Source organism: Hemicordylus capensis, chromosome 6 (assembly GCF_027244095.1).
Source record: "Hemicordylus capensis ecotype Gifberg chromosome 6, rHemCap1.1.pri, whole genome shotgun sequence".
NCBI classification, from domain to species: domain Eukaryota; kingdom Metazoa; phylum Chordata; class Lepidosauria; order Squamata; family Cordylidae; genus Hemicordylus; species Hemicordylus capensis.
Genome location: NC_069662.1, coordinates 36,404,617 through 36,431,323, shown reverse-complemented (window position 1 = coordinate 36,431,323; position 26,707 = coordinate 36,404,617). Strand labels below are relative to the sequence as shown.

The following is a 26,707-nucleotide window of genomic DNA, read 5'->3' as shown; positions in this document are numbered from 1 at the left end:
AGTGCAGTTCAGAGCTTGGGGGAACAGTTCCCTCACTCAGCCTACCTCCTGAGCTTGAAGGTAGGTGGAAGAGGAAGCTTTCTCTTGCCAGAAACTGTTCTCCATCAGGTTCCAACTAAGGATGGCCGGAGGCAACAAAAGAGCAAGGTGCGGTATTGCTTCCTGCTCAATAAAAAGTATTTCTCCAAGGCTTTGGAGTTTCCTACTACTACCTGAATTATAGGGGATTCTGTGGCTGTTGATCTTGGTGTACCTTCTCATAGGAAAGAAACAATCCTTTGAGCCTGGAGTGGCAATAGCTGATACTAAACACGGCATCTGCCTCTGTGTCCTGAATGCCACCCTTTGCATGCAAGGCTGCGTGGGATAGTGAAGGACTTTCTGCAGTTAATGGAGATAGTCACAACTGCTTTTTGAAGACTAGGCAATGTTAACTGAATAGGTGCTCTCTCCCCCCACCAAATCTCTCTACTCATGTCTGCACAGAGTCATTAGGAGAAGCAGCAAAGTTCTTTTTTAAGACAATATTAGTGATGCTTTTCTTGTCTCTTGAAAAGGCCAAGGGAATCCTGGCACTCATCTGTATACAACACCTCATAAAACTAGAAGAAGATTAGCTCAAAATTCATGACTGGGTGTGCATTTTAGGTTCTCTCCCTCCTGAAGAGATTTGATCTCCTGCTGCATTGGGGTCCCATTTCCTACCTGAACAGTCTTGAGTTTAATCCACACAATGAAAGTTTGAAGTGGGGGGATACTTTTATTAATAATCCAGAGTGTTACAATCATGAGGTCACAGCTCTTGGTGGGGCCACAGCTTGTTCAACATTTCTTCGTACTCTTTGCCGCTGTCAATAGATTCCTGGAAACTCTCCATTGCCTCCTCCCGTGACAGCCTGCCATCCTGGAGAGGAAGTGGGGCAGAGGAGAACTACACGCCAAGAATCGGAACAATATTTGTGCAAGTTGGGGTGGAAGGGAAGGGATAACTAAATGTTACATGCAAATGCATGCAAACAAAATCCCTATGATGCTCTCAGTGAAAATCAACTTTGGGAGCAAGTGACTGAGCTCACTGCCTGTTCTGCTCCCCCCCTTGTGTCTCCCCAGCTGCTTTCCTTCCACAGAGTATATGCAGGCTAAACATGACAGACTGAATACTGCTGGGTGTGGGCAGTCAGGGAGATGTGTTAAGGGTGGGCAGTAAAGGAGGCTGCCACCTCCTGAAACTCCCCTGGAGTGTAGACCTTTATAGTGCAGGAAGCGTCACAGTGCTATGGGGAGATGGGAGTGTCAGTAAAGGTGGGATCACACAGACAATTGAAAAGAGGGGTTTCCCCCCCAGCTACTGTCCCTTCAACAGCCCCAGGTACACCAGCAACCCTAGCTTCTCAGAAAGCTTCAGCAGGCCCTTACACCAATAAATAAGAACACAATTATTCTTCTGGAGTGTGCTTCCCCCACCCCTGTGTAAGGGAGGGTGCTCCAATGTACCCCCTGCCCCCCGATCACAGCTCATCATGGTCCTTTGTCAAGTCTTCGCCATAGTTGGTGACCTGGCTTCCCACAAACATATTCCAATTGTCCAAGATCTCCTGCTTGGTTATTTTGTCATCCTGTGATTTTCATTGGAGGGAGGGAGGCAAGGAGAGAGAGAGAGAAAATTACAACCCAATTACACCCTGTTAATTTATTCCAAACTCCCCACTTCCAAATTGTTTTACCTTGTTAGTCAATTATACATTGGTAGGTCATTAGAGTAATTTAGTTATCTTTTCTGCAATGAAAAAAGAAAGGTCGGGGAAAATAGGGATATCCCTTCCCCTGGCTGTTAACAGCCCATGGACATCACACACACTCACTAGCGACTCGCCTTCTTGCAACATCAAGAACGACAGCCTGTTTAAAACTTGCATTCTGTCTTAAAGAGATGTAAGGTTTAATTTTGTGGGCCATAGAGTGCTATTTTGTTCTAGGAAGAGAAGCGGATTGGAGTGGGAATCTAGTGGTTGCCAAGTAGGCAACCGCTAAGCCTTTCCTCTTCCCTCCTGCCACTTGGTAAAATAAAAATAGACAGCGGGAATCAAAGCTTGGCAGTTGCATGATCAAGGAATCGACAGTGGCCAGACGGAGCCACCTACAGGCCAGAGCTTTGGACAAAAGGTTTACCTCTGATAGCAGACAGTACTTTTTAAGTGACTGCTGTTCTGTTTTAACCCCTTAGAAGGGAAGACAAGGATGAGGTTGTACAACAGACTAAAGCACTTCAAACCGTAGGTGGTGGTGGTGGGGTTTCATTTTGGGATGAAAAATGATATTCCCCATCTGGAGCCTGCAGTGCTATTTCATTTGACCACCTCATTCTGCTGCATGTGTAAAGCCAGCCGAATTTGCCTCCAACTCCATTAAGAGACACTACAATCCCTTGACTCAGGGATTCTCAAACTTTGGTCTCCAGCTGTTGTTGGACTACAGCTCCCATCATCCCCTGCCACAACGGCCAAAGACCAACATCTGGGGACCCAAGTGTCGGAACCCCTGCCTTAACTGGTATTCCGTGGCAAATAAGTCCTGCTTTCTACTTTCCTGCAAAAGAGAGAGAGAGAGGATGTTCTCCTCAGAGGGGGATCAAAAGGTCTTTTCAAAGCAAGAGCAGGCCCCCAACGTTAATGAGCTCATCTGATGGTAAATTGAAATGTTCCTCCTTAGGATGAAATCTGTGCCTCGTCTGACATTGGGGAACAGAAAAGAATGTCAAAGGCTGGAGCCGGGATCGTTGGTATAGATTTCTTATCCCAGAAATGGTTGACATTTGCAGTTTTGTGCCACTTGCTGCAATGAGGTGCCCGAACAGGCAGGTTCTCGATGATTAGTTGGAAGACTGAGCCAGAACTGCACCCATGAAGAGGGGCTGACGGTGTATCCCCTGCCTTTCCCCAGGCCTTGGCCCATTAGCATGGGCTTCCCAGAGAGAGGCAGCTTGTCCTACGGTTGCTTAGCAACCGCCGCCCAGCTTCTGTCTTCCACAAACCCAGAAAAACAGCCTCTGGGTTGAGGCAGGATGGCTGTGACAGGCGGCGGCAGCAGCAGGACTGACTGTTCCAGGGTCAGACAGTGATGAGGCACCACAGCTGGTGTCTTTGCACAGCCACCACTTCCCTTCAGAATATATATATTTTTTGGGGGGTCCCCTTGATTCAGTGGACAAGGCAGTCATGGTGATTAATTGGTTTTCTTGCAGCGGGGGGTGGGGGTGTGGGGCCTCCAAGCCTCAGATTTTTGTTTTGTTCTATTTTTAAAGGGAAAAACCAGCTCTGGAATTGAGAGTGGAGAAGTGGGGGGGGGGGGGAGAGATGCTTAATCCTTTCCCCAGCCACTATTTTTCTGATCCTTAGCACTCCCCCAAGTGGCACTCTTCCCCATAGGGCAGGGGTTCCCAACCTGGATTCCTCCAGATGTTGCTGAACTACAACTCCCATCATTCTCCGCTATAATTTATTGTGGCTGGGGGTGATGGAAGTTGTAGTTCAGCAACATCTGGAGGAATCCAGGTTGGGAACCCCTGCCCTAAATACCTGCATACATATAGAGCCTCACAGATAGGAGGTACAATTTGGAGCACAGAAAGGGCAGATGAGGAAAGGATCGTGCATTGCTTCCCCATCACTTCTCCACTCTCAATTGCCTTCTTCCAAAGCTGCTTTTCTTTTCAAAAGAAAGCATTAGAACATGTGATGTGGAGTTTGCCTCTAAAACGGCAACCAACGTGGGAAGAAGTCTGCAAAGAATATATTACAAGGGGGTGGGATGAGTGGAATTAAAGTTCAGGACTGTCAGAGAATCAGACCACTCCAACTTAAGTCTTATTTTCAGGCAAGAAAACCTGGAATGAATGTTAACCTATCAACACTAGGAATTTTTAAAATCACATTATCTTCACAACTCCTGCATATAGATATTATCCTCCCCTTAGATATTATCCTCCAATACCTACAATACCTCACCACATCGGACTCTGCATGCAATCCACCCAACACCCCCCTCAAAGTCTCATATTTTCCCTTTCCTGTTGCCTTTCCTCTAGCTGCAGCGTCTCCCCTTGCCCAGTTCTACACTCACCTTATCCTTGTCTGACTCATGTAAGAGGTGCTTTGACTCCACCTCGGCATGATCATAGTCTGGTGGCAGGATCCAGTGCCCAATCTCTTCCCGATCCATTTTCCCATCTTTGTTGAGATCCCGGAAATCCAAGAACTGTTGACGCTCACTCTTCACCCACTCGGGTTCTGGCTCCCCCGATTCAGGAGAGTACATGTCGCCTGGACAGAAGAGAGACAGTACCATAAGATGTTATTTTACAATGAGAGCTGGTCTTGTACATGAATTGTCCTCTTTGCTAAGCAGGATCCACCCTGGTTTGCACTTGAATGGGAGATGTGTGAGCACTGTAAGATATTTCCCTCTGGGGATGGGGCCACTCTGGGAATAGCACCTGCATGTTTGCCTGCAGGGGGCAAACTCCACATTCCCTCCCTGGCATCTTCAAGATAGGGCTGAGAGAGATTCCTGCCTGCAACCTTAGAGAAGCTGTTGCCAGTCTGTGCAGACAATACTGAGCTAGATGGACCAATGGATTCAGTATAAGGCAGCTTCCTATGTTCCTAAAGAACCACTGCCCCTTATTTGGGCAGAACAGAGCACTGTCCTCCTCCTCAGTAGCCTCTCCAAGTCAACCAAGAAATGCTCAACATGTAGGGGAGGCAGACAACTCTCTTCCCACAATCCTGCAATAAGCACAGTGCTTCACAGGATGGAAAGAGCAAGATAGGGAGCAAACATATGATTGGCATTTGTACCCACAACCCTTCTTTCTTACCGAGATATTCATCCACTTCCACAAAGCCATCACCATTCTTGTCTATGTCCTCAATAGTTTCCTGAAAAATAGGAAAATGGATCGCAATAGTGAAGCAAGTTCTAATAAAGGTGTTGCCAGAGTTCCACCTCTTTGGATAAAGGTTCCACCTCTTTGGAGAGCACTATCCCAACTCACCCGCTTACAACAAAGGAACTCAAAGGAAGGCTCCAATGGGAAATGGCTAGACGAGAGCTTTTCAGGAGGCCTGATTCTATTTGTTTTTGCCTGAACGAAGACGTGGCCGGGGAGCGGAGGGATCCCATCCCACTACACATGCTAGGCCATTCAGGCTCCCTTGTTCCTATCTCAATAATTTAGTTAACTTTAGCATGGCCAGGACAACTTCTTTATCTACCATTACTGCTATTGTGAAAGCATATATTCCTTGGAAGTTGTTACCAAACTAAAAAAAAAAAATTGTGACACTTGTTGCAAAGATCCTTATTCATAGCTGCTCTCAAGTAAGAGATGCCCAAAGCATCTATCAGGCAAGCAGCATCCATTCTGAAAATTCTCTCTCACTGTGTGTGTAGGGAAATATCTTCTACATTTGAGCCCTTATTATGCTGAGTAGAGAGACCACTGACAAACAAGGGCACTGCAAGTGTTCTTTTTCATGTGCGTTTTAGCTCCCCAAGTGGCGAGGACTCTTCCAAAGCCACAACCAGGTCTGCAGTTAAGGACAGGAAAAAAGAGGATTGTTGGAGAACTAGCACAAAATGGCTGCCATGCTCTGGAGCCTTTGGAATTCTGGTATTCTGGAATTCTACATCTGGTATTCTAATTCTGCAGGAGTTCTACACTGGAAGGAACCCATATTGCCTTCGCTTGCTGGCCTGGTCTATGCACACAGCACAATGCAAATGAGGTGGCAGAAGTTGGAAGTAGTAGAATGGACCCTACTACTTCAGACAGGAAGGAGAGGGTGCCATTTTTAAATGCTCCTTCATGTAAAAGCGTCTGCAGGGTGGGGTGGGGGGAGAAAAACAACAGAAAACCTAGCAAAACTAGAAGTGTTACTTTTGTTTTGTTTTTACTCGCAGTGCTGTGCAAGTAAAAAACAAAAGTAACACTCCTTGTTTTGCTTACAGAAAGTTTATTTGTCAAAAATGGTATCCCCACCTTCTGTCTGAAGTGGTAATGTTTCTTATACATTCATACAATCTAGTTGCCAACTCATTCTACCGTAGGTGTAAATCAGCTGCTGTTACATCCCTAGGGCTACACTTTTCTCAGCCTGCAACTCTGCAAATGAAAAGGCTTTTAGGAGACTTCCCAAAGAATGCCAACTCTGCATAAAGGCTATTGTGGACTTCCCACTACTAAGAAAAAAAGAGAATGAAAACATACATCAGAAAATGCCCAGTGTCTGCATTCAGGGCTTACAAAACAATGTGGATGTTGCTTATTTTGCATAATAACACTTCATTTGTTTTTTTGTTCTGAACTAATATTTGAGATCTCTTTGGCAGGCAAGAGGAGAGATACAGGTAAAAACAGCTGAAATGAAGAAGAAGGGATGGAAGGGAACAAGGCTGAAAGTCAAAAGGGACAAACAAATGACTGCTCTTCCAATAGAACCCGTGCATGTATTTCTACAAGCAGGAGGTCTGAAAAAGGTTTATCTTGAGTTTGAATTTTGTATCAGATAGCAAATTCTACAACATGGAATCACAGAGGATAGCTGACTGTGACATGAATGACTCAGTGCAGTTAGCCTGAGAATGGTGGCTTCATTTGAGCCTAACAGCAAAAGGCTCACACTTCCTGCTCAGCAGAGTATTTCCCCTGGAATTCCTAGGATTCAGAAAGCATGGGGCCATATGGCCAGACAAGGCATTACATCTGGAAATCACCAGCTGTTAGGGTTAAGAACATAAGAACAGCCCTGCTGGATCAGGCCTAAGGCCCATCTAGTCCAGCATCCTGTTTCGTACAGGGGCCCACCAGATGCCGCTGGAAGCCACAGACAGGAGCTGAGGGCGTGCCCTCTCTCTTGCCATTACTCCCCTGCAACTGGTACTCAGAGGCATCCTGCCTTTGAGGCTGGAGGTGGCCTCTAGCCTTCCAGCTAGTAGCTGATGACAGACCTCTCTTCCATGAAGTCATCCAAACCCCTCTTAAGGCCATCCAGGTTGTTGGCTGTCACGACATCTTGTGGCAGAGAATTCCACAAGCCGATTATGCGCTGTGTGAAAAAGTACTTCTGTTTGTTGGTCCTAGATTTCCTGGCAATCAATTTCATGAGATGACCCCTGGTTCTAGTGTTATGTGAGAGGGAGAAGAATGCCTCTCTATCCACTTTCTCCACACCATGCATGATTGTATAGACCTCTATCATGTCTCCCCGCAGTCGTCTTTTTGCTAAACTAAAAAGCCCCAGATGTTGTAGCCTTGCCTCATAAGGTTGGTGTGATACCCTTTACTGCATCTGAACTCCATGCCTGCACACACTCACTCACACACGCACCACTCACCCACCCAATACTGCCTTCACCAATAAAATCCAAGCTCCAAACCTGACACGCACACTATACACATAGCAGCAAAAGTATGCATTTCTAAAGGTGAAGCTAATCACCTGATCTAGCTGGGAGGCTGACACATGGACTGAGCAATTTTAGGGCATGGAGGAGAGAATGGGATTTGTTGGATAAACCAATTGGGAATTTGGATAGACCAACAGAAATTTGCAAGGAAGAGACAAAAGGACAACACTGCCAACTGTGGAAGGGAGGGGCAAGGAGTTCGGGGAGTCTTGATCTTGTCAGAGCCGAGTTGTCACTGTTAGCACTAAAGAGATTCCCTCTGCCCTCAGGTTCCACAGCCTGGTGTGCCAAAAGGTAACTCTTTTATATGAGAAATCCAAAGAAGAAGTCTAGAGGCTTGCTTTTTTTGTTCCACTGCTTCTCTTATCCCATTTCAGCGTTCTCTGTCTTTAATATATTTCTTTTTTTATTCATGACAACTGGGTTTAAAGTGTCACGTGGTTTGTGGGAGGAGCTGAACTAGTTAACTTTGTGTTGGGGTCTGTTTCTATGGAGACAATGCCACAAGAAAGAGACTGAAAATTGTGCTAACCTAATCTGCCAAAGCCTTCCCCTCTTGACAGAGTCCAGAACCCCCGCCTCACCGTCACCACAATGTTCTTCATGTAGTCAAACTCCTCAGGATGGAGGAAGGCAGTGAACTCCTCCCTCGTTGCTATCATGTCCCCGTCCTTGTCAGCTGCCTTGAATCGCCGCTCGTCTCGGGCCAGCATCTTATGGTAGGAGTCTTTGTTCTCAAGATCACTAAACTGCTCTCCTAAAAGAGGGGGAAATAATAGCACCCATGAGACCCACTATAGATTTGACTGCACCATCAACACCCAGAAGTTCTCCTACAAGAAAAGGAATTCAAGAGTGTTCACACCACACCACCATGGCTTATTTGTAGGGGAACTTGTTCGTTTCCCAGACTATGGGAAACACCTATATCGGGGAACCAGGGCAGCAAGGAAAAGGAGACCGTCTCTTAGAAGGGATCCATTCCTTATTAACAGCATCTTGCACCCAATATACAATTCTAGGGATGGGATGGGGTCCTTGTAATGGGATATGCAATGAAACTGATTGGCAGTACTGATTCGGGACAGACTTCTTCACACACCACATAATTAAACTAATGTATTTCACTGCCACAAGATATGGCAATTGCTTAGATGGTTTTAATTGTTTAATTTAATTGACTGTCATGCACATGGGACAGGGCCTTCTTGGTTGTTGCCCCCAGGCTTCGGAATGCCCTCCCAATGGAAGGGAATGCCACTCCTCAGCCTTTGCTACATTTAGGAGGCAACTAGAGACCAGGCTAGCTACATAATGGCACAGTAGGGAAATGACAGCTATTCTATTCAGAAGCAGTATACCTCTGGCTATCAGGTCCTAGGAACAGACAATGGGAAAGGGCTGGAGGCCCTAATGCTCTGCTGGTGGGCTTACTTGGGGCATCTGGCCAGCCCTAGTTGAGAACAGGGTACTGAAGTAGATACAGTGTATGGGCACACTAAGTTGCCCTGTACAGAGTCAGACCATTGTTCTATGTAGCTCAGTATTGCCTACATGAACCTCCTCTCAATCCACTGGAACCCCACTTCACTTCAAAAGGACCCAGGTATTCTGAATCTCTCCACCCCAGAGCACTTATAAGCACTGAGAAGTGCAGCTCTCTAGGATTTCAAACCGGAGTCTTTCCCAGCTCTAACTGGAAATGCCAGAGATCCAGCCTAGGAACCTCTGCATGCAAAGCACGTGCTCTTATCACTGGGCTCGGGCCTTCAGGCAGGCAGTCCCAGCAGAACTCTTCTTATGAGCGGCTTGCTGGGTTTCTAGAGCAGGACTCCAACCCTAACCCTAACCAGTTCCCAACCCTGGGTCCCCAGATGTTATTGGACTTCAACTCCCATAATCCCCAGCCACAAGTCATTGTGGCAAGAATGATGGAAGTTGCAGTCCAACAACAAGGTCGGGAAGCCCCTGCTCTAGAGAACTCGACAGATTGCCCATCTTCAAATCCAAAAGATGACTGTGTTGCTGTTCACAAGTACAATAATTTATCCCAGGATGAAAGGCGGGCATTTCCCCCTGGAGCCAGTGACAAAGAACTGGTGGTCCACAGGCTGAATGCAGCCCTCCACCATTGGCCCACAGGTCCTGTATGCCTTTTTGGGAGATCAAGTTAGTTTCTCAGCCCCTCATAGTTGGCCCCAGGACAGGAGGAGGAAAGAAGCTGCCAGAAACACAGAAACCAAACCAAGGCTTCTCTTTCCCCTCACAGGTAAGGCAGAAGGCCAATCTAGAGCTTTCAGCTCCAGCCAGCTAAAAGAATGCTGGTGGCAACATATGAATGAGAGGAAGGAGATTCACTTGAATACTCGTCCCTGTTCCCATTAGTCAATCCAGCTTATTGGTGAAAACAGGTCAGATATTGGAGTGAGTTCAGAGGTTGTTATCCCCAGACAAATAGGCCTATAGTCCAACCGCCCTTCGCTCCTATAAATCGACTGGACTCCATTTCACTTCCAAAGGACCCAGCTATTCTGAATCTCAACCCCAGTTCTCTATAGCCAAGAACACTTACAAGTCTCAGTTTCCAGGCAACCCTATGCTCCAGTTCAGGGGTTCCCAGCTTGTGGTACTCCAGATGTTTATGAACTACAACTCCCATCTTCCCCAGCCACAATAAATTGTAGCTGGGATGATGATGGGAGTTGTAGTCCAGCAACATCTGGAGTACCACAGGTTGAAGACCCTGCTCTAACTAAGATAGATCCAGGGCTGTAACCACAGGATAACCTGTGTCTCACACACACACACACACACACACACACACACACACACACACACACCCCAAATAAAATATTCCAGGGTTCTTCTGAATGTTCAGCTTTTACTGCAAAAGGGTAACTTTCTAGCATTTTTACTTACGGAAGTATAAGCAAACATATGGAGACAGGATTCTACTCAATTGCTCACCAGGAAGTAAATTTCCACTTTCCAATATTCACTGGAGAGGGATTTCAAGAGTACTGGGATAACTGGCAAACTATTCATTTCAAAATGTTATAAGGTTAAATTAATTGATTCAAGTATGGACCCGCAACAAAATGTTGCAGTATATCCCTAGTGTGCATGTCACTGAGTTCCATTAGGTCCAATGTTCCCTCTAACATGGATTCCCAGATGTTGTTGATTACAACTCCCAGAATCCCCAAGCAAATCCATTGCAGCGAGGGATTCTGTAGTCAACAACATCTGGAAATCCCTGTTAAAGAGAAGACTAAGTAGATCTGTCCACCTGGTTGTCTGTTAACTGTCCTCTGAGCCTGGGAATATTCCACTCCACTCTTACATTGGGGCAGTTTGGGTGAGGTGGTTTTTTTTTGTGGGGGGAGGTCACCTTAGACCTTTCCCCCTTCAGATTTTTGTGAAATCCAAGTCTGTTAGCACCTCCTCTCACCTGCAGTGCTCCAGTTATGTGTGCTTCAAGATAATAACATTTCCAGTTCTTCCAGAAATAGATATGACAAGTATGGTCCCGCAACAACATGTTGCAGTATATTCCTGGTGTGCATGTGTTACCCGAGCCTGTGCCTGAGAATGGTGAAAGTTTTAGGTGCCTTTCCCCTCAGAAACAGAAGGGACTGTGACTGTCTTGAGGGAGTATTCATCAAGCTGAGAAATTTCCTACTGTTTTTGTTCAAGTCCTTGCCACTGAGTTCTATTAGCTCTGTCCACCTGGTTGTCTGTTAACTGCCCTCTGAGTTTGGGAATATTCCACTCCACTGAATTACACCAGGGCAGTTTTGGGGGAGTCACCCCTCTAGATTCCCCCCCAATTCAGATTTTTGTGAAACCAATGTCGTTGTGGATTACGCTCTTGCCTGCAGGTGCTCCAGTTATGCATCCAGAAGGAACATAACGTTTCTAGCTCTTGGAAATAGATACAAGATTTAATACAGTTAAATAACCAATTAAAGGTAAAGTTGTGCCATCGAGTCGGTGTCAACTCCTGGCAACCACAGAGCCCTGTGGTTTTCTTGGGTAGAGTACAGGAGGGGTTTACCATTGCCTCCTCCCACGCAGTGTGAGATGATGCCTTTCAGCACCTTCCTGTATTGCTGCTGCCCGATATAGGTGTTTACCAGCGGGGATTCGAACCAGCAACCTCTTGCTCGCTAGGCAAGTCATTTCTCCGCTGTGCCATTAGGTGGCTTTACCAAATAACCAATTAAGCCATTAGTATTTAGATTCTGGCTGTCCCATGATGATTCCCTGTCGTTTGTGCTACCCCTCACCATTTCTGGCTGCGAATAGACCCTTTCCCGACAACAGGAGACGTCCTGGTTGTCAGCCCCTTACCTTCTGCTAGAACTCTACTGTAGGCCAGAACTCTACACAGTTCCCTGGTGCCCCATCCTTGCCACACACCCCTCCCTCTCACGCCCAGCTTCCTTTCTTCCACATGCACCTTCATAGTAACCATAAGTGGCATTCTTGAACTCGGTCCAGCTGATACGGCCATCTTTATTCTTGTCATAGTCTTTCCAGTTCTTGTCCACGTTCTCGTAGACGTAGCGGTTCTGAGTGTGCTTGATCCAATCTTTAAGTTCAGGCTGAGTCACAAAGCCATCCCCATCCCGGTCAATTCGATCTACAATCTTCCTGCAGGGAAAATGTTGTGGCAAAAATAAGAGATGGAAATTGAAAATATAGCATCAAGATACATTCATGACTCAAAGACGTGCATTCCTGGAGATTCACCCGATACTGTGGTCATCTGCCTACAAGGTGGCACACAGAGATACAATATCACATGTTTTCCTCACACCCACCTTGTGAGGTAGGCTAGGCTGAGAGAGTGACTTGTCCAAAGTCACCTGAGAACTACATGCCCATGAGGCATGAAGGGGCTTTGAACCCAAATCTTCCAGATCCAAGCCCAAGAGATCCCAGGGGCTTTCAAATTGTGTTTCAGGGAGCCCCAAGAGTCCTCAATGAGAAAACTTTAGTCATTCATGCTCTGGTCACCTCCAGACTGGAAACTTCAATGGGTCCAGAATGCAGCCACCAGTCTCTTGTCTGGGGTGAGAAGATTGTATTGTATTACCCTGATCCTTAATCAACTTCACTAGTTACCAACTTGCTTCTAGGCTCAATGTAAGGTGCTGACTTAGACCTTTAAAGTCCTAAATAGCCTGGGACCAGGATATCTCAAGAACTGCGCTTCCCCATACAAACCTGCCTGGGAACTCCATTCCACTACTGAGACCCTTCTCCATATTTCCCCGCCATCAGAGGTGTGGTGGTTGGGCATAAGGAGCAGGGCCTTTTCAGCAGTGGTGCCTTGGGTCTGGATTAAGGAATAAATGTACTCCACAGAGAGGTACACCTGGTTCTGTTACTGTCCAGCAAGGCTACCCAGGACACTCATTCCAGAGGCCCACCTTTGGGTCTGAGATAAGGCAGGCAGGTACTTGGGAAATGACCTTTTAAGCTGTGGTGATCAGGATTTGGAACAACCTTCCAAGAGAAGCACACCTGGCCCCTTCACTGTCTACTTTTAGGCAGGTAGTGAAGACAATTTTTATTGAAGTGGGCTTTTTCAAGTTTCAGTTTTCTGCCATTGCTTTACACTGTTTGAAGCTGCTGAGAATTGTTTTATGCTGGATTTTATCTTGTTTGAATTTTGTCGATGTCTTGTGTCTTATGACTTTTGCCTAATGGTGCAGCGGGGAAGTAACTTGACTAAGGGTTGCTGGTTCGAATCCCTGCTGGTATGTTTCCCAGACGATGGGAAACACCTATATTGCGTAGCAGCGATATAGGAAGATGCTGAAAGGCATCATCTCATACTGTGCGGGAGATGGCAATGGCAAACCCCTCCTGTATTCTACCAGTGTGGTGCAGTGGTTAAGAGTGTTGGACTAGGACTGGGGAGCCTGGAGTTCAAATCCCCATTCAGCCATGAAACTCACTGGGTGACTCTGGGCCAGTCACATATCTCTCAGCCTAACCTACCTACCTCACAGGGTTGTTGTGAGGACAAACATGACCATGTACCCTGCTCTGGGCTCCTTGGAGGAAGGATATAAATGTAATGTAATAAATAAACTTCACCTTTACCTTATGTCTTTTGGGGCTGCTGTGGTGCTCTGCAAAGTTGCACTACTGCTAGTGAACGAGGAACCTCTGGCAGGAGAGTGAGTTGACAGAACACTATTCTAAACCACAAAATGCTGTGCAACATGTTCCGACCTGGTTTACCTTGTGCACCACGTGGTGCTACTGCTAGCAAAACATCTTCCACTAGCGCACAAATCAATCCGGAACACAGGGCACTTTCTTTGTGAAACGACCTTGTGTTATGTTCTTGCACTAGCGCAACAGCATTCATGCTAGCACAAGACTAGTTTGGATGCCATCCAATAACACATGCTAAACTAAAATCAGCAGGAGGGGACACACCTCCTTTAAAACCGTTTGCCCCCAGTTGGTCCACAAAAGGAAAGAGAGGGCAACAGATGTGAACCAAGCATGCACCTTAGGATATGCTCCAGAATCTTCTACCACAGACAGGGGTTCCGTGGTAGACATGTAGGGGGTTCCCTGGGAGAAACGTTGATGCAGAAATGAAGTAGGAAGTCTGAATCCCACGGCTCTAACCGCTCCACCACTCTAGCTCTTAACAATACTGGATAGAACACCTAGTTGATGAGTCAGTTTTCTGCTCTAGTGGGCATAAAGCACAATGTCTTAAGGAAACTAGTTTCAAATGGTTGAGTGGTCTCATCTCTAAAATAAGATTCTGACCTTTTTGGAAGGAATCTTAATATATGCTCTGTGCAGGTATTTGCTCTGTTATATATCATAGCAGTCTTTCTGCATTTAGCCAGTCAAATCAGAACTAATTTCTTCAAATCAAGGGCTGTTTCTTGCCAATATGGTGATGCTGAAGATGCTACATATATCTCAAATTGCTATTATTTCTATAATGTCTGTTTAAGTAAGTAGGGCTCTGCTTTGGAATATCTGGAGCCAAATAATCGGAACTTAGGAAGCTGCCATATACTGAGTCAGACCATTGGTCTATTTAGCTCAGTATTGTCTTCACAGACTGGCAGCGGCTTCTCCAAGGTTGCAGGCAGGAATCTCAGCCCTATCCTGGAGATGCCAGGGAGGGAACTTGAAACCTTCTGCTCTTCCCATAGTGGCTCCATCCCTTGAGGGGAATCTCTTACAGTGCTCACACATGTAGTATCCCATTCAAATGCAACCAGGGTGGACCTTGCTTCGCTAAGGGGAGAAGTCATGCTTGCTACTACAAGACCAGCTCTCCTCTCTGCACACCACCTCTTTGAAACAGGGCAGAAACAGCTGCTTCCAGTGCTGCTGTCTTTGCACAGTACTGCACGCTCCTGGGCTGTGTGTGGGTGTCCTTTACAGGAAGCAGAGCCCTGAATTGTCCCCACAATGGCTGGGAAAGTGCTCAAAGAGCGAGGGGAGGTATGCACAGAGAATGCTGGGGAATGCAGTCCTTTCAAGAACTTTCCCCAAAGAGGTCTATGGAGAAAGGACTACACCTTCCAGAGCTCCCAGCACACACCTTTCCTCACTCCCCAGTCACAGGAGCAGTACAGAACCAGCCTACTATACCTCAGTCTAACCTACTTCACAGGACTGTTGTGAGGCTAAGAGGGAAAGAAAGAGAACTGTACACTGGTCCTGAGCTCCTTGGGAAAAGGACAGGATAGCAATGCCACTAATAATAATCACAACACCATTTTTATGTTTAATATACTGTACAGGGTAACCACACTACGAAATAATAAACCTGAGACCTTAATGACAGGAAAGTTGGAAAACTGTGATAAATAAAAAAAATAAAAATGCAAGCGCTTCAAAGGTATCAGTGATTTACTACAAGGTGGATGGCAGACTATTATTTTTTGAAAGTTGTTGTTTTATTATTAACTAGTGTTTTCAGGCCCGTTGCGATAACGGGCGCTAGTAGGGGAGAGTTTCCCCCCGCCCCACTTTCTCTGGCCTTCCCCCCCCCCTCGCCCTCCCAGCTGGCCGAGACTTCCTTACCCGAAGCAGCCCGCGACAGTCGGGCGATCTAAAATCCATTTTTTGCGAAGAAGAGAGGAGCTCCCGAACAGCGTCCTTTGCGTCCATAGCAGCAGTTTGGGCATTGGCTTAGCACAGAGAGGAGCTCTGTTCGGGAGCTCCTCTCTTCTTCGCAAAAAATGGATTTTAGATCGCCCGACTGTCGCGGGCTGCTTCGGGTAAGGAAGTCTCGGCCAGCTGGGAGGGCGGTTGGCGGCCATGGCGGCGGCCGCGGAGGCATTCTTCTGGGCCATTTTGGCCCTTAATCATTTGGTGGGGGGGAGTGGGGAAGGAGTATTTGGGCAGCTGGGAGGGCGGGAGAGTGGGCGGTGGCGGCGGCCACCACCTCGGCCGGCTTCCCCCGCCACCTCCTCCCCCCGCCCGGCTTCGGCGGCGCGGCTCCGCCGCCGCCTTGGCCGCGCCTCGGCCAGTCTCCCCCTTCCCCGCATTCCCGGCTTCTTCGGGGCGGCCGCTTCTGGCCGCCCAAGATGGCCACCGGGTGCCGGCCGTCGTGTCTCCCTTGCCCTGTTCTGCGCATGCACTCCGCGCATGCGCAGAACAGGCCAGGGAGGCACGGACACACGCTTGGCGTCCGTCCACGGACGGACACCAAGCGTTTTATTAGAGAGGATTATTACTATTTATGAGCATGTGTCTTGGTAAGCCAGTGCAGTCCATGGTGCTTCTGCTCTCACAGGCTCCTCCTCCCTATCTGCATACGGAATCCCCACTGCCCAATCAGGTGCTTCTGCTCGCGGACTCCAAGACAGCAAGGCTGGGCTATGCTGATCATATTTAGGGCCGTCAGTGCTGTGCAGAGATTAGGGTGCCAGCTGCCTGCCTTGGGCTGGCCAGCTGCTGGAAGAGGCCAAGGAGAAAGAGTCAGCCAGTGCATCCCTTTGGCACCCACAGAGCCCACCTGCCATACACAGACCCAGGCTGTTAAGTGGAGGCCCATTTTGCCTGCCTCTGTTCAGCCATGTTTTGGCCGTCAATTGGTCATTGTGGGAAACGAGTGGAGAGATTCTGTGCAAGTCAGCTTGCCCGGCTGGTCTATGTTGCTTTGCCAGTCCCTGGCAAAATAGGAAGCATAGCAGCAGAAATGCCTCTGGCTCAAAGGCTCTGCTGTGTACGAGTGTGAAATCAAGAGGCAGGTTATGACTTTGTCCAGAGTGTGATGTCTGTGAAAGAAAGTATGTGCATCCTGTTCCTTGTTAACAACTCACAAAGAAGAGTATGTGTCGGTGTGCTTATAATTATAATTCATCATTAATATTTATATGCTGCTTTTCAGCAAAAGAAGTTCTCCAAGAGGTTTATGTAGGAAAAGAGAAGAGAAGATGGTGCCTGTCCAAAAGGGACTCAGAGACTAAAAAGAAACACAAGGACACACCAGCAACAGCCACTGGAGGGACATTAGCCTGGGTTGACGAGGGACCCTTGCCCTTGCCCTACGAAATATAAGGGAATCACGGTTTTGAAAGGTGCCTCTTTGTTCAATGGGCAGGTGTTTATGTTAGTGAATTCACTGACTGGCATTCATGCTTATTTCTCAGTCTTCTGGTCTTACCCAGATTTCAGAATTTTAAAATGCAAAGTTGAAAATCCTAGAGAGGATTCACATCATAGTCACTTCGGCCATGTCCATCGGGCACTTATCATACGTAGCTGTGATGCCTGAGGAATACGGAAGTAGCATGAAAATGGACCATGGGGCCCTAGGGTTTTTAAAAATGTGTTTTTAAAGATAGTAGAAGCCTGAAATCTGTCCACCAACCTAATCCACTAGCTTCCCTCCAGGCAAATCCAGGACAAAGCACCTAGCTACCCAAATATTTACTTTCATATACATTCTTTTGCCTATTGTGTTGCTTACAGTGTGAAGTGGCTCATCCCTCCCTCTTTTGGCCTATCTCCCCTCCTAGGAAGCTGTCCCAATTCTCAGCTTGGAACATTAAGAGAATGCAAAGTGGGGCATTCTTGACAAGTTGCTAAGCGCTGCTTGTTAAAGGTTGTGAAAGAAGGAGGTAGGCATGGAAGAGATTGAGATTAACATTCGATATAGAATCTACCTTTTTTCAGAAATCATTTTTCATTTTTAAATACAAGTTTCTAGCCCTCATGACTCGAGTCAAGATACTCAAAATGACATGGGCAGAAGAGTAGAGCTGGAATGAGTTTCCAGAGGGGCAGAATCTTACAAACCCCTGTTTTTGCCTTTCAGCCACTAGCCTGTATCTGTCACATATACCCAATACTGCATACATTGTTCATCACTACTGAAGTGCCTTTTAAAAACACTTGATAATTGTAAGAAGTCAAAATTATGCACATAGCAGAATTCGGACTGACCAGAGAATTTGAGGTTCATTTGTTTGCACCCTCCAAAGAAGAAGCAACAATAATTCAGGATGTTTTGGGTGGTCTTGTGTGTGAAGGGCTGAATACGGAAGTGTAAGTTGTGATGAAAGAGCATCACAACTGGATAATTGAGAAGGTTGTTGTATTCTGACTAGCAATCTCTGAAAGATGTTTACGAGGGAAGCAGCTATAAAACAAAGGTTGCATTTCACCTCTGCCATGTATGCACTAGGTGTCCTTAGGCAAGCCTGTCAACCTCAGCCCCCATCTGTGATACGGCAAGGTATGACAAATCCCAGATGCCAGGGAGCAGTGGTGCCTAGAAATTTAACCATGGTGCCTAGACTAGGATATTAGTTATCCAAAGCAAAACTGTACTAACCCCCCAGCCCAGTATCAAAACCAGGGTGACCCACATTTTGTCACCAGAAAAGCTGGATTCTGCAGTACTTAATGTTAATTAAGAAAATTAGCTCAGAGCATGACAAATCCCAGGCACCAGGGAGCCTTGGTGCCTAGAAATCTAATGGTGGCACTTAGACTAGAATATCCAGAGGCAGAGTCATTCCATCAAATCTTTATTTGTTCCCAGGCAGCCCTGTTTCTGTACTAAATGTGTTCTTTTTAAAGGGAATAAAGAGAAGCCCATTTACCCTTCTCCCCTCCACAATGTCACTAAGTCTGGTAATTTTGCCAAGCATCCATTGTCTGGCTCCTACATTTTTGGGCTGCCTCCTAGATCAAAAGAAAATTTGCCAAGTCCTGAATTAACACATTGGTTGCTTATTTGGCAAATTTGATTCCAGTTCTGAAACTCAAAGGGAGAGGCACAGTGTGATACAAATCAGTCAAGCCTCACCCCTGGACCACTGGAAATTCTATTCAAGCTCCCTTCACTAACAAGAACTTGTACAGGAGAACCCTGTTATCTGCAGGGGTTCTGTTTCGTGGTGTGTGTGTGTGTGGATAGCGAAACCACAGATAACGGGGCATTATGGCTATTGGGGGAGGTGTTATGATCCCTAGCCACGAAAAACAAGTGAAAAAAATGAGCGTAGGGAGAGAGTGAAAAACAAGCAGAAAGTGGGGGAAAGAGGGGGAGAAGTGCCCTACCATGCTCTATGTGTGACCAGCAATGCCACCCAAATACTGGATTTTTCATTTTTTCCTGCAAAAAATTATGTGTGTGTTTAAAAAAATAAAAAAGCTAGCAAATTTTAACCCTTACTTAAAATGACCTTGGAGGTCATTTCCGCTCACCCTGATCCACGGATACGCAAGTCTTAACCCTTTCAGTCAGGGGCAGAGCCACCATTGGGTGAATGGGTTCAAAGAACCTGGGCCACTGCCCCCAGGGGCCACGCCTTGCATCAGGCCACGCCTGACATCAGACGCAGGGGGGGGGGCGTTATTTCGCTCCCAAACGGGGCCGCATGGCCCTGTTTGGGACCAAAGTCAGCTCATGCTGTGTTGGCAGCGTGGCCAGAGTGACTCTCCCTGCCTTTTAAAGGCAGGGACTGTTGCTCTGGCCCATGCTGCCCAACGCAGCATGGGCTGATCTCCCTTTCAAGTGAGGCCACGCGGCCCCATTTGGGAGCGAGACCACGCCCCCGCCTCTGATGTCAGATAGGGGCGTGGCTAACCGGCCACTGCATCTTATGTCAGACGTGGAGGGCCAGGAGGCCACGGCAGCAGCTGAACACAGACCACCGCCAGCCTCCCTCCACTCCTGCTTTCAGTGCCTGATTTTTGTCGTGCATACTGAGGTTGGGTGGCAATTACCCAACCGTGAATTTGCAAAACCGTGGATGCTGGGTCTGCAATTAATAAGGTTCTCCTGTATAGTGAGCCAGCGTGGTGTAGTGGTTAGAGTGCTGGACTAGGACCGGGGAGACCCGAGTTCAAATCCCCATTCAGCCGTTATACTTGCTGGGTAACTCTGGGCCAGTCACTTCTCTCTCAGCCTAACCTACTTCGCAGGGTTGTTGTGAAAGAGAAACTCAAGTATGTAGTACACCACTCTGGGCTCCTTGGAGGAAGAGCGGGATATAAATGTAATAAAATAATAATAATAATAATAATAATAATAATAATAATAATAATAATAATAATAATAATAGTGAAAGGGGCTAAGTGACAGAGCTACTACTCAAGAAGTCTCCTCGGTTTGCATCTCATCTCTGCCATGAACTCAGTAGGAAGCCTTAGGCAAGCTTCAGCCCCCATCTGTCATAAGGCAGGGCTTGACAAATCCCAGGTGCCAAGGAGCCATGATGCCTTGAAAAATAACCAAGGCACCTAGACAAGGATATTCAAAGGTAGAGTTATTTACCAAAATCTTTATTTGTCCCAGGCAGCACTGTTTCTGTTCTAAGTATGCTACTTATAAAGGGGGATAAAGAGAAGCTCATTTATCCCCTTGCTCCACAACATCTATCACTAAGTCCAGCAATTTTATCAAGTGTCCATTGTCTGGCTCCTAAATTTTTTGGCTGGCTGGCTACCAGAGCCAAAGAAAATTTGTCAAAGCCTTTAATAACAAACAATGACACTTACCTTACAGGGTTGTATAAGGATTACAACAAGATAATACATATGAAGTACGTCAAACCCTTGCAAATGCTATACAAATACTAAGCATTAATATCTCAGCAAGCATTGCTTACGCTCATGAGGGTTAGAAGCTTGCTTTTTCTGTTAACAGCTTTCACAATGAAATTCTTCACTCAATTCCATGCTTGTGCAACACGATACATGCAGAATATAGGAGAGCTGGTCTTGTGGGAGCAAGCATGATCTGTCCCCTTAGCTAAGCAGGGTCTGCCCTGGTTGCATATGAATGGGAGACTAGAAGTGTGAGCACTGTAAGATATGCCCCTCTGCCGCTCTGGGAAGCCACTCTGGGAAGAGCAGAAGGTTTCAAGATCTCTCCCTGGCTTCTCCAAGATAGGGCTGAGAGAGATTCCTGCCTGTAACCTTGGAGAAGCTTCTGCCAGTCTGTGAAGACAATACTGAGCTAGATGGACCAATGGTCTGACTCAGTATATGGCAGCTTCCTAAGTTCATGCAGCCCCATCCTTACCCCAAGCGTTCTTTGCTCTCTTCAGGAGTCAGCTGATCAAAGCTCTTGGCCTCCTCTTTGCCCAAAAAGGCTTCATGATCGTAGCTGAAGTCTTGGCTGTCATCATGGGGGTGGTCACTGAGGTCTTGACTATGGTGGACGCGGTCCTTCTTGTCAGGAGGTGGCTTGGCCAGGACCCAAGTGAGGCACACCATCAGTAGACAGCAGGAACAGAGTATCTTCTGCCAAGCCATTGTGCACAACCTTGAACAAGGAAATAAGGTCAGAAAGGAAAGACACAGAGATACTGTAGCTCAGTGGTGGAACATAAGCTTTGCAGGTTGAAGATCATGGGTTCTATCCCTAGCATCTCCAGGTAGTGCTGGGACAAGGTCCCCAACTGAAACCCAGGAGAACCACTGCCAACTATCAACTAGCTGGATCATGGTCTGATATAGTATAGGCCTGCTTCATATGATCCTTCCTATACAATCTTCTTTTTTTGTCAGTGCCATGAGACAATCCACAATGCTTGGATCCAAGTGCCTAGATTCTTCCACCGGCCCCTAAATCAATACAATACTCCTCTTCCCCATTTGCTGGGAACACCAATGCCTACTTCTCCAAAAAGGAATACCTCCTTTATTCTACTACATGCCCCTTTAAAAGAAATGCCACTGATAAGATGCCTGTTTGTGCCAAATCAAATAGCATGGGCCGCATGGCAACCGAGTTTCCAACCACTTTGTCTATCCAGGTGTTACACACTGAGACCTTTCGCACGATCACGTGAGAGGGCTTGAGGGTGGGGAATACAGCAGAAGCTCGGCTTCCCCGCAGACGATCCAGCTGTCGGGTCTGGGCAGGTCAAGGTGTGCAGATCGCGTGCCCATATGGCCCGCTGTTATCCCAAGCAGTATAGAGGTGAGGGGGTCGGGACACGTGGTCCTGGTCGCCAGAAAATCCACAAGTGCACGGGATCTGGTCTTGTGGTAGCAAGCATGACTTGTCCCCTTAGCTAAGCAGGGTCTGCCCTGGTTGCATATGAATGGGAGACTAGTAGTGTGAGCACTGTAAGATATTCCCCTCAGGGGATGGAGATGCTCTGGGAAGAGCATCTAGGTTCCAAGTTCCCTCTCTGGCTTCTCCAAGATAGGACAAGATTTTTTTTATTGAACCAACGAACTACCAAAGCATACAGTATGTAGAGATTCCTGCCTGAAACCTTGGAGAAGCCGCTGCCAGTCTGTGAAGACAATACTGAGTTAGATAGACCAATGGTCTGGCTCAGTATATGGCCGCTTCCTATGATCCCCCTAGCGCCGGAGGGGAGCAGCTGATGCTGGCACATGAACAGTTAGCCCAAGTTAAGGGCGCACTTGCACCCTTAACCTCAGCTAACCGGCGGGCTCCATAGGCAGGTCTGCTGCCGTGGCGCGGGTGGGAGTGACTTGGCTCCTGCCGAGTCTCACGGGCAGCCAAGCCTGGGCTTAGCTGGTCTTGGCTACTCGTGAGAGCAGCCTCTCACTCGGATTCTAAGAACACAGGAACACCTGAAGCTACTTGTTACCCAGTCAGAAGATTGGTGCCTCTAGTTCTGCATTGGCTACCCTGACTGGCAGGGGCTCTCCAGGGCTTCAAGCACGCGTCTTTCCCCAACCCTACCTAGAGTTGCCAGGAGTGGAATCCGGGGTCGACTGCATGCAAAGCAGATCCTCTAACACGGAGCGTTGGCCCCGCCCCCCAAGAGAGGGGGTGGGGCCATAAGAAGAGCCCTGCAGATCAGACCCAAAGCCCATGTAGTATAGTGCAGCGTCCTGCTCCTCACGGTGGCCAGCCAGGTGCTTCTCGGAAGCCCACCACAAGCAAGCGATGAAGACCATATCCCTCTCTTGCTCTCCCCCACTCCCCAGCAGCTGGTATTCAGTGACAAGGCCAGCCATACCTTGTCACTGAAGGAATGAAGAGGGCTACATATGAAGCAGATGACAGACTGTGGCCCAGCCCTCTGTGACAGCAGCATGGCAGACCTCCCAGTATTATCTGCCCTGCTCGGATGGCCTGCAGAGGGAGGGAGGCACAATGCCACCACACTGTTGGCCTCCAGGCCCCTTCCGGCCTCAGAGGCACGTTGCCTCTCAATACCATTTGCAGGGGAGCAACAGCAGGAGAGAGGGCATGCACACACCTCTTGCTTGTGGGCTCCCCAGAGGCATCTGGTGGGCCACTGTGGGAAACAGGACGCTGGACTAGATGGGCCTTGTGCCTGATCCAGCAGGGCGGTCCTTATGTTCTCATGCTTTTCCTCTTTCCTTCCTAACAGAAAAGGAAGGAAGGGAGAGAGACCTAAAAAGAGGAAGGAATTGGGGGGGCACCAGTTGGTGCTCTGCTGTTTAGTGACAAATTGCCTCTGAAAATGGAGATTCCATTTAGCCACCATGGCCAATCGCCATTGATGGAAGATCATGAGGCTCTTCCAGGATTCTCTCCCATCCACCTAGCCTGGTTTCGGTCTCTCTCTCTCTCTCTCTCTCTCTCTCTCTCTCTCTCACACACACACACACACACACACACACACACACACACACTTTTCTGAGAGCTTTAGGAAGCTGCCTCAGACTGAGTCAGACCTTTGGTCTATCTAGCTCAGTATTATCTATTCTGATTGGCAGCTGCTTCTCCAAGGTTACAGGCAGGAGTCTCTCCCAGCCCTATCTGGAGATGTCCGGGAGGGAACTTGGGACCTTCTACATACCAAGCAGGTGCTCTACCACTGAGCTATGGCCCTCATCCCCAAAGAGTGCGGATCCCTATCCCCACTTTTCTTAGAGAACGCCAGATTCTTAATTCCTAATCTGTTCTCCTATACTTATTTAATCCACAACCACTAGAGCTCAGTTCTGAGCTCCAGGGAAAGAGATTAGGGTATATTTGCGGGGGGACGGGGCAAGAAAGAGAGAACACAGCATGATGAAAACAAAGTTCTGAAATAAGGACTGTACCTGCTTTTCCAAGGGCAAAGCATGCCAACAGAAAAAGTTCAGTAATCCCAGCAGCAGAGAAGTAGGCCAGTTCCCAACTGTGCTGCCCAAAATACAGAATGTTCAATTCCCGGAGGAGGCGCAATTAAAGCTGTCCCCACTCTTTCAGAATAAAAACCACTGAGGATCAAAGTGACAGCCAAACCAGAACACAGCATTACTTCCTGGGCTGCGGTACAAAGAGAACCCATCCAAGTGCCAAATGACTTGGACCACCAGAAAAGGCAGCTACTGGGCCTGAACCAAACTGAGCTTCCTCCTACCCCTGGACATAACTCCCACTTGCAGATTACCCCACTGCAGCGAAATGTGCAGAACTAAAACCGACTGTCACCCAACACAGAATCATAATCAATATCCCCAAACAGGAGAAAGAAATCCACCAGAAAGTTTCTGTTTCAAACACTTTAGAAGCCTGAGAGTAACGCGTCTTCAGACCAGAAGAAGGCACCCTGAAATATCTTGCAGTGAACAGAGATTAAAGAGAGCATATCGAATCCCAGGACAAAGGGGTGGGAGGAGGACAAGTTGGCACCCTAAATCAGAGAGGATGGAGAACAACGGAAAACTTCAGGCACACAGAATGCAAGTCTGGATCCAACGGGTCGTCACTGGAGAGGAGGAGAGCTGGTTTTGTGGTAGCAAGCATGACTTGTCCCCATAGCTAAGCAGGGTCTGCCCTGGTTGCATATGAATGGGAGACTTGATGTGTGAGCACTGCAAGATATTCCCCTCAGGGGATGAAGCCACTCTGGGAAGAGCAGAAAGTTTCCAGTTCCCTCCCTGGCTTCTCCAAGATAGGACAAGATTTTATTTATTTATTTATGACAAGATTTTTTAATTGAACCAACAAACTACCAAAGCATACAGTACGGCTGAGAGAGATTCCTGCCTGCAACCTTGGAGAAGCCGCTGCCAGTCTGTGAAGACAATACTGAGCTAGATAGACCAAGGGTCTGACTCAGTATATGGCAGTTTCCTATGTTCCACTGCTGCCCTCGCCGCAAGTTCATCCACCCTATAAAGTGCCCGGCTGCCTTCTCCGTTACATTCTGCAAGCCCTTCTTTGCCACACACCAGCGGCTGTTGAAGGGGGCATCTCTTCCTGAAGCGCAAGAGGAACTTCCAGCCCTCCTTCTCACCACCCACCCACCCAGCTAAGATGCTCGGATCTACCGAACTCACCACTTGTCTCTGATACGCCCCCCCCCCAAAGAAACGCACGCGAGGGCGCGCGCATCCCGCCCCCCCCCGCAAACTGCAATACAACGCAAAGCGTTTGCAAGCAAGGAAGTGTCTCGGCTCCTTCCCTCTCCCACATTCATCCTGCCCCTCCAAACAAAGCTCCACGCGTTGAGTGCGCCCTCTCTTGAGGCTCCCTCTCGCTTCTCCCCAATGCCCCCGGCAGGCCAACACGCCCCAGACCCCCGGCCTCCCCCCCCTCCCCACCATTCTGCACGGAATTCCTCACCCCCAGCCAGCGCACAGCTTCCCTTTCCAGGGCCCTCCATTAAATCACTGCCCATTACCCCCTCGCAGCCCCCGAGGAGGCTCCCCACAGCCTCTGAGCCTCCCGCCTCGCGCGGATTCTCCCGGAGTCTGGCCTCCCTCGCATCTCCCCGTGAGTTTTTACCTCGCCCCGCTGCCAGCAGCTGCAACCCGCGCGATGTCCCCTCTCGAAATGCGGCCCCGGCTCATCTTCAGCCCCCTCCAGTGTCTCCCGCGGGCGACGCCCCTCATCCCTGCAGGGTCCAATCGGAGGCCGCCGTCAGCCGAGGGGCGGGGCGGAGAGGCTCTCGGACTGGCCGATGGGCGCCACGTTGACACAAAGTTTCTTCCCAAACTTTTTATTCCAGCGCCTGCCTTATTTAGTAGGGGAGGCAGGGCGGGCCCTGGGTCCCACCAGGCCCCCTTTTATCACCGCGTCCGACCAACGAGAAAGCCGTCAGAAAACCACCCTCGCCCCCCGGGAAGCTCGTGCCCCAATGATCTGCTGCCAGCATCTCGTTGGCACCCACGCCAGGGTACAGTGCAGGCGAAAACGAAACACAAAAACCCCGACGTGGCTTCGGGAAAAAGCGGGGGGCGGGTGGGCGTCTGGAGACCCGAGGCTATGCAGAGTGAGGCGCGCCTCGTCAGCCCATTGAAATCCGTGTTGAGCTTTAAGATGCCTCCGAGACACGTGGCGCGCGCATCCACACACTCTTCACTTCAGTGTCATCCTTGGACTCCTCCAACCATCTCCTCTTCCCCGGCAGCAGGCGAGGGCGGGAAAGATTGGAACGGGGTTTCAATTGGGTTGCGGCGCGCTGAGGCGAAAGGCTCGCTCGTGTGGACTTGGAGCCGCCAAGAGGGAGGAGGAGAGGAGGAGGAGGGAATCAGGACGGAGTGGAGTCTCTTTAACAAACAGACGGACCCCTTGCTGGATGGGTGACCACTGGGGGAGCCCCGGCCCGTAGATACAGCCTTGAGTTCTATTATGGAAGAAAGGCTGGTTATAAAAGTAATAAGATACCTACAGGGGTGGTGCGAGACATTTTGCTGACTGTGGTAAATATGATGCAACATCAATGCAAGAGTGCCCCAGCAGGGCCAGGACGATGGTGGCAGTGGATGCCAGGGCAGCCCCTGCCCCCTGTGGTGGTGGTGGAGGCCTGGCACCCTTCCCCCTGTGCCC

At 48.4% G+C, this 26,707-nt stretch overlaps 1 protein-coding gene across 3 annotated transcripts; it reads right to left on the bottom strand.

Annotated features, from left to right (window-relative positions):
- Positions 1–740: 740 nt before the first annotated feature.
- On the bottom strand, positions 741–25,901 carry RCN3 (reticulocalbin 3). Of its 3 annotated transcripts, none has more exons than XM_053260208.1 (7): positions 25,664–25,901; positions 21,011–21,253; positions 11,930–12,123; positions 8,052–8,224; positions 4,877–4,937; positions 4,120–4,319; positions 741–904 (listed from the first exon to the last, which is right to left on the bottom strand). In XM_053260208.1, exons 1-7 carry the CDS (start codon positions 25,768–25,770, stop codon positions 794–796), a joined length of 1,089 nt encoding a protein of 362 aa, XP_053116183.1. In that variant the 5' UTR covers positions 25,771–25,901; the 3' UTR covers positions 741–793. The 3 variants fall into 3 exon arrangements, with proteins under 3 accessions (XP_053116183.1, XP_053116184.1, XP_053116186.1); XM_053260209.1 differs by having other exon boundaries at positions 741–1,616; positions 25,664–25,893; XM_053260211.1 differs by lacking the exon at positions 25,664–25,901 and adding an exon at positions 23,992–24,053.
- Between the last annotated feature and the right edge of the window lie 806 nt (positions 25,902–26,707).